Source organism: Poeciliopsis prolifica, unplaced genomic scaffold (assembly GCF_027474105.1).
Source record: "Poeciliopsis prolifica strain line A6 unplaced genomic scaffold, Auburn_PproV2 SCAFFOLD007, whole genome shotgun sequence".
Taxonomy (NCBI): Eukaryota; Metazoa; Chordata; class Actinopteri; order Cyprinodontiformes; family Poeciliidae; genus Poeciliopsis; species Poeciliopsis prolifica.
In genome coordinates this window covers 9,432,361-9,441,253 of record NW_026562382.1, presented here as the reverse complement: position 1 = coordinate 9,441,253, position 8,893 = coordinate 9,432,361, and the positions used below count along the sequence as shown (strand labels likewise).

General features: G+C 39.4%; 1 protein-coding gene across 3 annotated transcripts; it reads left to right on the top strand.

Annotated features, from left to right (window-relative positions):
- Positions 1 to 2,935: 2,935 nt before the first annotated feature.
- On the top strand, positions 2,936 to 7,923 carry sox21b (SRY-box transcription factor 21b). 3 transcript variants are annotated; one of them, XM_055032395.1, is made up of 5 exons: positions 2,936 to 3,016; positions 3,172 to 3,295; positions 3,607 to 3,681; positions 6,008 to 6,124; positions 6,267 to 7,923. In XM_055032395.1, the coding sequence occupies exon 5, from the start codon at positions 6,284 to 6,286 to the stop codon at positions 7,028 to 7,030; it is 747 nt and encodes a 248-aa protein (XP_054888370.1). In that variant the 5' UTR covers positions 2,936 to 3,016; positions 3,172 to 3,295; positions 3,607 to 3,681; positions 6,008 to 6,124; positions 6,267 to 6,283; the 3' UTR covers positions 7,031 to 7,923. The 3 variants fall into 3 exon arrangements, with proteins under 3 accessions (XP_054888370.1, XP_054888371.1, XP_054888369.1); XM_055032396.1 differs by lacking the exons at positions 2,936 to 3,016; positions 3,172 to 3,295 and having other exon boundaries at positions 3,453 to 3,681; XM_055032394.1 differs by lacking the exons at positions 2,936 to 3,016; positions 3,172 to 3,295; positions 3,607 to 3,681 and having other exon boundaries at positions 5,875 to 6,124.
- Positions 7,924 to 8,893: the final 970 nt, after the last annotated feature.

The window sequence follows — 8,893 nt, the reverse complement described above, 5'->3', positions numbered from 1 at the left end:
AAATGGCTGCTTTTCTCAGCTGGAATTCAGTTCCAAATCTGTGGAAAGAACTGATGATCAGCGCGATGGAAAAACCTTCAACATTTGATGATGGTTCACCAGGAAGAATGGATCAGTATCCCACCTGAGAAATGCTGGCGACTCGTCTCTACATACTAGAGATGTCTTGAAGGATTGTTACTGACATCTGGTACGAATCGTTGTGTGAATAGCCCCATTAGAAATATATTTACTGAGGTAACCAACATGTTCAATACTTATTCTCCCTGCTGTATGCCCCCTGGGTGATGGCAGTGATCACAGTTAAAAATAACTGACTTCTCAAAGGCTAGGAAAGGCCGCTGCTGTTATTTTTTTTTCTTTAATGATACAGGAAGCCATTTGATTGCCGCCGCTATTTTGTGTGCCCCTCAGGGTGCGGAGATATTCTGCACTGTGAGATTACGTATAATACTTTGACAAGCGACGGTTTAAAGATGAAGGTCTTATCAGCCCCGGCGGACTCGTCGTGCCTCTGTGTTACCATTCTCCCTGGGTAATGTGCTTTCAAAGTTTGTTGTATCTGTCAGTTCAGGTCCTCGAAGACTCAACTGACAATCACTCCTCTTCTCTCACCATCATTCACAAACACACACATACACACACACACCTACACAGCCCTAAGGCCCAGTTGCCTGTATGAGTCCACAATGTTGGATACACACCACTCTGTGTTGTATTTGTGCATGGCTGTATGTTTCATTGTGAATTGCAGCTCTCCTCACCAAGGGATCATGACCACTATCAATAGTATTTCCCCCTAATGTGATTAAGTTAATACTGTGCTCTATGAGGGGATTATATCTCAATTCCTCTTGATATGCATAATATTTAGGTTGTGGTTGAGTAAATATTTTGGTTCTTCACCAAAATAATTCCCACTGAGACAAAGACACACAATTCTGCCCTAAGGAGCAATAAAGACTGTATAATTAGAATGATTAAAGAGCTGCACAACTCATTTGGCACTTACTGAATGTATTTTCAGAACACAAACCTTCAAAATAGGTCACATATTTAGACCACAAAAAAATAACTTTATTCACTTTAATTATACTTTTTATTTTTTATTTGAGACATTCAGCGTGATTCATTTGAAGTGATGCTGAAGTCGCCATTGTCTCTGTAAGCAATCCCATCATAATGTTGCCTTGCTCTTAAGCACATTTTCTGTGTATTGTAGCAGCTGTAAAGGCACCTCATTAGACAAAATGCCATCTAATTCAAACGCATTCATCTTTAAACTGTAATCAATTGGACCATTTTACAACCTTAAACTGTTTGTCATTAGCACTTTATCAAAGGAGAGATAAGACTCAGAGGGTAATGGCGCATGATGGTGACAGAGGAGCTTCTCGGTATGTTCCACGTCGCGCAGTTAAAGATACCATCCAGTTTTTTTCATTTTATAACAAATGTACCCTATAAATAAAAAAACACACTTGGGCAATGAAGAATGGATTTACAGAGTACAATTTTACAAGCTTGAACGGTGGTAAAAAGCTGTTGGCGTTTGTGTCAGTGACATCACAAGAGGCACAAAAGCGGGTCAGGTGGGTTTAAGCATGAGGTCCACCTGTAGATGTCAGCAGACTGACAAACAAGAAAAAGTTTGGCTGTTTGGAACTATTTGTAGGTATTTTTTCTTTTTTTTTTTTAAAAAAAAAGACATTTAAAACTACAACTGGCAAGCTAAGACTAATACAAGATATATGCATGTTATTCTATAAAAATCACAAAGCAAGAAAATCAGGTTGAATTTAGTAGGTGCTTAATTTACATCTTTGCTTCAACACATTTAAATAAATTATATATGAACCCTTATTGTAATATTATTACTTTTTAGCAGATGTGCAAATAGCTGTTGCTTTTCTTTTTTAAATCAAACATTTGTGTTATTATTATGTATTGGGTAAATACAATATGGTTTATGTTTAAATATCATAAAGCCAAACTACTTTTGATAACCTGAAAAACTTTTCTCCATGTGACTGCTGAGTTATTTCACACTTTTTCCATCTGGTTGCAATGATAACATTCTGTATACAGTCAATTTGGCAGTGTTGAATCTATTTGGTTCTTCTCAGAATTGGTGTTAATTTAACTCTTTTAGAATTATTTCAGTAAGAGACTAAGTATTTTTACAACTATTTTAATTGTTACAATTACTCAATTTAAACAGTTATTTTCTGTATAAGTGTTTCTTCTGTTGTGCAAGACAAATAGGATGCAATGATCAGATCACATTTATTTATTTTTTTTACATAACAATTTAGCCAGAAATGATCATGGAAGATCATTGATAATGAAATCTAACAAAACTTTAGTTCTCATAAAGCACATTTTGCTGCAAAATACAAGGAAAGCCTTGAGAAGGAAAGATAATATAATTAAAAACATACAATTTAAAAAGACAAAGATGATCACACTTAGATGTAGGAAAAATAAGTGATTATGGAACGTCAGCAGTTGGATGTATGAATGGAGGGTTGATTTTAAACTGGTAGAATGTATTATTATTTATCAACAATTTACAAAGAGTAAAATAAATTAAAATTTTTTTCAGCGTATGACAACCAATGCATAAATGGAGTTTGCTTGATTTTACAGAAAAGCCTTAATAGCAATTTTTATCGCTTAACTGGGGAATGTATTGAAACTGCTTACCTCTGTTTTTTATAACATAATTACTCTTTTCACAATAACATTCCCACTTATTCTTCTAAATGAATTTCCAGATTTGTTCTTATCTGACTGAATCTTAAATCTGATAATCGGCCATTAGAGCAGGACTGGTCTTCACAAGCATGCGGATCATCAAACAGCTCAAAAAAGGGAGGCTGACCACTTTTTTTTTTTTTTATACGCAGTTTCCCTCTCCGCTCGGTCTGGACTGTAGCAGCCGCAGCTGTGGAGGATAAGGGGAAGATGGAGGCAGAGCTGTGATCAGGCAAGCAGAAAGAAAAGCCCACATCAGGTACACAATCAGGACCCCTCCCTCTTCCTCTTCTTACAAAACCTCCCTGATAATGAGCAAACTTTCATGTGGCAGTAAATACTCCCCCTACTTTGTGGGGGTTTGAAGTGGCAAACACCAGATATTGTTGTTTACCCTCTCTTCTTCTTTCATAGTCAAAGAAAAGCCATCTGATAGCAAGAGGTCAACTTGTGTTCCCTTGAAATCAATTTATTCCCAGACCCGATCCCTCTCCCTCCTCCCGCTGTGGGAGAATAAGAGCTTGTGAAGGATGAGGAGGTAAGTAAACATCCCACAATATTCTGTAGTGCATTTTCTGCTCAGACTTGGATTATCCAGGGACTCCTCATCAACTTTCTTTATAATTTACTGTGCCTTCTCCAGCACTTTGGAGTGTTGAGTTGAATAAAGTACTGAGTGCTATCATGGAGACTCTTGCACCTCCAGGGGACTGCTTTAACAAAGTGATGGCTTTAGCGCTTTAGTGTGAACTGTGTGCGATCTGTCCGAGGGGGGAAAAAAAAGTCCCCATGGGCTTGTTGTGGCTGCTGTCTGCTTTCTATTTGCATGATATTCTTCCCCTTTTTCAGCCTTATCACCGCTGCGCTGTGAGGAAGGCAGTGCTGGCTGCCGTCTCAGAGGTTGGACCCAAGCTTTATCAGCAGGTAATTCTGCCACTCTTACTAACTCATGTTGAATTATTTAAGTGCTATTTCTAGGAGCAGTGTGTGCAAAAAGAAGGGGGACAGACTTGAGTGTTTATTTTCCTTTTAATCAGATTTCAGTGAATCCAGAAAATGTCAAAAATTAATGTTCTCACCTTCTGATGATTTGGAAATGTATCTCTGAAAATATATATATATATTTGTTTCTCTTATTTTAATATGTAAAGGTATGTGTTTGAGTTAAATAAAAATGTTGTAAAATTTTGTAACCAAAATTCCTGAAAATTTTTTTTGATTTTGGGTATTTATTTGCAGGACGTCAAAAATGGTCCAAATAACTGAAAAGATCAGATCAAATAAAAATGCAAATAAAACATCTTATTTTAAATACCATAAAAAATGCTATATGTGGAGATGCAGAATTGTAGATAAAGCAAATTGATTTAATAATGTCAACTGAGTCAATATTCCATATAAAGCCTTTTAGTAGATCAAATCTACCACTAACACTGGAAGGAAACCACCCACCGTCATGTTGCTTGCCTAATTTGCCACGACAGGCCACAGTAAATAAATAAATATGAATATTTGATGATAAGAAAATACACTGAATGTCACATTATTACATGCTGAACTGGGCCAAAACATCTACACGGCTGAAATAAGGGACCTATTTATGATTCATTTTTGTTTTTTAATGGCATTCCAGTAGTCTCACATTTGAAATAAAACTGACGTGAAGTGGAAACTCGAACGTGTGGGGGCGGAAGGGACACTTATCAAAAATAAAAGGAAAAATGAAGAAAGAAAGAAGGTCCTCCTGAAGGCGCACATGTGAGCAGACACTTCTGCTCCGATAACAACTTTCACCACTGCAAGGAGGCTGCGCGTGCAATTGTGTTTGCACGCTTGTGTGATGAGAGGCAGCGTGCTGCTGCAGAGGGAGTGGGCCGCTTCTCTGCAGGAATGTTATCGGGGGGCTGAATGACAAGGCCGACAAAACAGGTTGGGGGGGCGGAGAGGCGCGGCGTTGAGAGATGCTCGGGTCGGTTCTGAGGGAAACAGGTCTATCTTTCATCTGGCCCTTTTTTTTTGTTAATTTGGCGCGGATCATTGTCACCTCTTCAGGTTTCCCCTAGAGACAAAGGTGCGCGGCAATAAATCCCTCTTTAATCCTTGTTAAGAGATTTTACTTTTTAGTCTTAACTTAATTTATTTTTAAAAAGGAAATAATAATAATAATAATAATAATAATAATAATAATAATAATAATAATAATAATGTGCAAGCTGATTAGAGCAGACCGTTAAAAAGGACAACTGGAGTGAATTGAATTTTATATCCTAATTTAAGCGCTCAACCTGCAGCTTAATTTGTCATTTATAATATTGCTCAATGCCGCTTCTTTACTTTTTTTTTGTTTTTTTTTTTTGAACATAGAATTATGTACAACAGGAGAAAGTGCCAGAACAAGCCACTTAAAACCTACAGTTAACGCAACAGGTCCCGCTGATAGCTGTAATTGCTCAGTTGAATATTGGACAACCTAATTTCCAGTTGTCGACTCGCTGCCCTTGGGAAGGTCCTTTGAAGTGAACGTGGAAGTGGGAGGGAATGAGGGGGGATCTCAAGAAAGTAATTAATTTTAACCGAGCACGATTAGAAACACTCCAGACCTGCTCGATATTTTTTGCTTATTATTTATTAAGCGAAAATAAAATAAAAGTGACAATATATTTTAAAAAATAAATAAATAAAGAGCAATTCTGTACCTTTCTTCTTCGAGGGGAGCGCCACCCACGAGGAAGACACCTTTAGGATGACAAGTGCGCAAAGTGGACAGATTTTTCTTGGAAATAGATATATGTGAATGAGGTGATACTCCTGTGTTTTTTTTTTTTTTATAAAGGAAAAGATCTTACGTAACTTAACGTCGTTAAATGTGCAGCTGTTAGAAATAAATTTTAGAATAAAGCCATTGCTCCCTATAAACAACCGCCGTCTAAGAAAATAAGCTCCACATGCAGGTATAAAAAAGGATAAATATCTCAAAGATGAGATACGTTCAAAAAGTCACAGTGGAAATTAAGAGAGAGAAGAAAAAAAATCAAGGGTCTAGTTCTAGTGCGCATGCGTGAGCGCCACTTTCACTACCTGCCACACAATCCGGTATTTCACATGGGGCAAGCGGGAGCTGTCATGCACTTGTGTATAACGCTGCTGCTGCGCGTTTAGGCTGACAGTCTGAGGCGACAAGGGAGAACAAGACAATCTTTCCTTATTTATTTTATTTTTTCTTTGTTATTATTGTAATTTTTCACTTAAGGTGCATCAACTCTGGATGGCACTATGACGCTGGAAACATTTGAGCATTCATAAGGACGCAGAAACTTGACGATTTCACCGGATAATCCACGGGTGGGATGAAGAACTAAAGTCTGGAGTGAGTAATCTTACCAGTTTGAAAGAATAACATTGTTATGAAGCTGATTATCTTGTGTGTGTATACGTGTGTGAGTGTGTGTGTGTTTTCTTTTTCTGCCTTCTTGATGAGTTCTTAAACTTTGCGTTATATTTTCTTTTAGAGAGAGTTTGCGGCAGCATGTCTAAACCAATGGATCACGTCAAACGCCCGATGAACGCTTTCATGGTCTGGTCCAGAGCCCAGCGCAGGAAAATGGCTCAGGAGAACCCGAAGATGCACAACTCCGAGATCAGTAAGCGGCTGGGAGCGGAGTGGAAACTTCTCACGGAGTCCGAGAAGAGGCCGTTCATCGACGAAGCCAAGCGGCTCAGGGCGATGCACATGAAGGAGCATCCAGACTACAAGTACAGGCCGAGGCGGAAGCCCAAGACTTTGATGAAAAAAGATAAGTTTTCCTTCCCGGTGCCCTATAATCTTGGGGAGCACGACGCGCTCAAAGTTAGCGGACTTTCCGCAGGAGCGCTCTCCGACTCCGTCATCGGGAACCCGGACAAGGCTGCGGCGGCAGCGGCGGCCGCGGCTGCGAGAGTCTTCTTCAACCCGTCCATGTCAGCGAACCCGTACTCGTTTTTTGACCTGGGATCCAAGATGACCGAGCTTTCCCCGCCTTCCTTTCCTTACGCCTCTCCTTTGGGTTACCCGCCGGGAGGGGCGGCGGCGTTTACCGGGACTGGCGGCGTGGGCGGTGGGACGCACACCCACACCCACTCGCACCCGTCGCCGGGTAACCCGGGGTACATGATCCCGTGTAACTGTACGGCCTGGCCCTCGGCGGGACTCCAGCCGCCCTTAGCCTACATCTTGCTGCCTGGGATGGGGAAACCTCAGCTTGAACCTTACCCTGCATATGCTGCGGCGTTATGATAGGCCCGCCACAGAGATGACTGTGACTGATCTGTTCATGCAAGATTTTTTATTATGCATGCAAAAACTTGTACATGTGATGAAGTGCTCGTCCTCTCCAATATCACATGTGTATGTACATTGATTAATGCCTTTATCTAAGGTAATGCTTATTTAGAGAACTCTCTAATCTATTATTGCTCAGCAAGGAAGACGACTGAACAAGGAGCAGAGATTTGAGCTGCTGAGCATCTTTTCTCACCTGCAGGACTGACCTGTTGGAATCATGGCCAATGACCCCCCCGACCCTCATCCTTTCTCCTGCTTCTCTCATCAGGACCACAACTGTTTACTTTCAGATGGGGGGGCTTATTATTCAAGGATCAATGAGGAGGACTGCCACAACACTGTAAATGTAAATGTGTACAGATCCAAAATGACCTTTAGTTTATTTGCCGTTATAGGCTTTAGTGTTTGAGATATTTCACTAGAAACACGGTGTATATATTTTGTTTTTGCTTTTTTTTTTTTTTTTTTAAAAAACGTTTTATAGATGTCTGTAATATTTATTGTTTTAGTGGAATTTATGGTGAGCCAGACAATTTTAAAAAAGGACAAGACATTTGCACATGAGTCTTACAAGATGTAATTTATTTTGAAGCTCTCGTTTTCTTTAAATAGTAAAAATACAAACGGAAAAAAAAAAGTTTGGAAGCAGTTGGAAGTTTATTATTATTTTCACCATTCCCACTTCTTGTGTCATGTGCAGCAAGGGAAAAAAGACCCTTTTTAACTAACTCATATGGAATTTGTATGTTTTGTGTTTTCCTTTAACATCCCGTTATGTACGTCAAACTATTGTTGAGCAAAAGGACTACAATAAAACCTATTCGGATTAAATGGAAGGGAATCGCTGACTGTATAGTTCTTGATGAGATGAACAAGATTGGTATCTTTTCTTTTCTTTTTTTTTTCTACCTCCTCTTGCTCCTGCCTCCTCAGTCCAGTCCAGGTGAAGTGTAAGGTATCCTCCAAAGGCCGCTTTTGTCCACGCTTTGAATGGCATTACAGGCTGGGGGGTGTATGAGAGGGAAATCTAAATCAGCCCATTGTTATCAAGAGCCAAAACCTTATTTATCACAATTTTAATCGGAAGATAAAACTGTGCCCTGCTCTAAGCTTTCTTTTCCCATGCAGGGACAAAAAAAGCAGTGAAAAGTGGTGGGAAACAAGCTCCTCATTGAGGATCTAAAATAACCTGAGTGTGAGAAGAAAAACAAAATAGGTTTAATTTAAATAAATGGGTGCACCCAAGAGAGTGTGAGTGAGAAAGTGTGTGTGAAGCAGGTGCGGACTGTCCGAATCTCTCAGCAACATGTAAAGCACCAAAATGAAGCGAGCCGCCTCTTCTAGATTACACCGGGAGATTAATTCATAAGGATCAGAGCGATTATGCAAAACTAATTTGGACAGTCCAGGGATAATTATCTCCGACACGGTTAATTAAACCTTTTCAGCGCTTTGCTCTCCATTGTGACACCTCGATCCCTTCTCTCCACGGAACTTCCTCCTCCTTGGCCCCCACAATGACGCGCTGTGCAGGCTTTCAATTCATTTCAAGGCCGGAAAAACAAGAAAAGTGTCTGTCTACTTGCATTTATTTCTTATTTCTATATCTTGGATACTTTCAGCCTTGAACAGATTTTTTTCTTTCTAAGTATTAGACATGGATTAACAATTTAGGCATTTTAAAAAAATGTTCTGATCAAATCCCTTTACAAATTAATCTGTTGAAATAGCCAGTAAAGTTGCTGTAATATTTGCATGCCTATTTGGAAAGCTTTAACTGCTAAGTGATGCCAAAATTAATATTTGACATTCAAA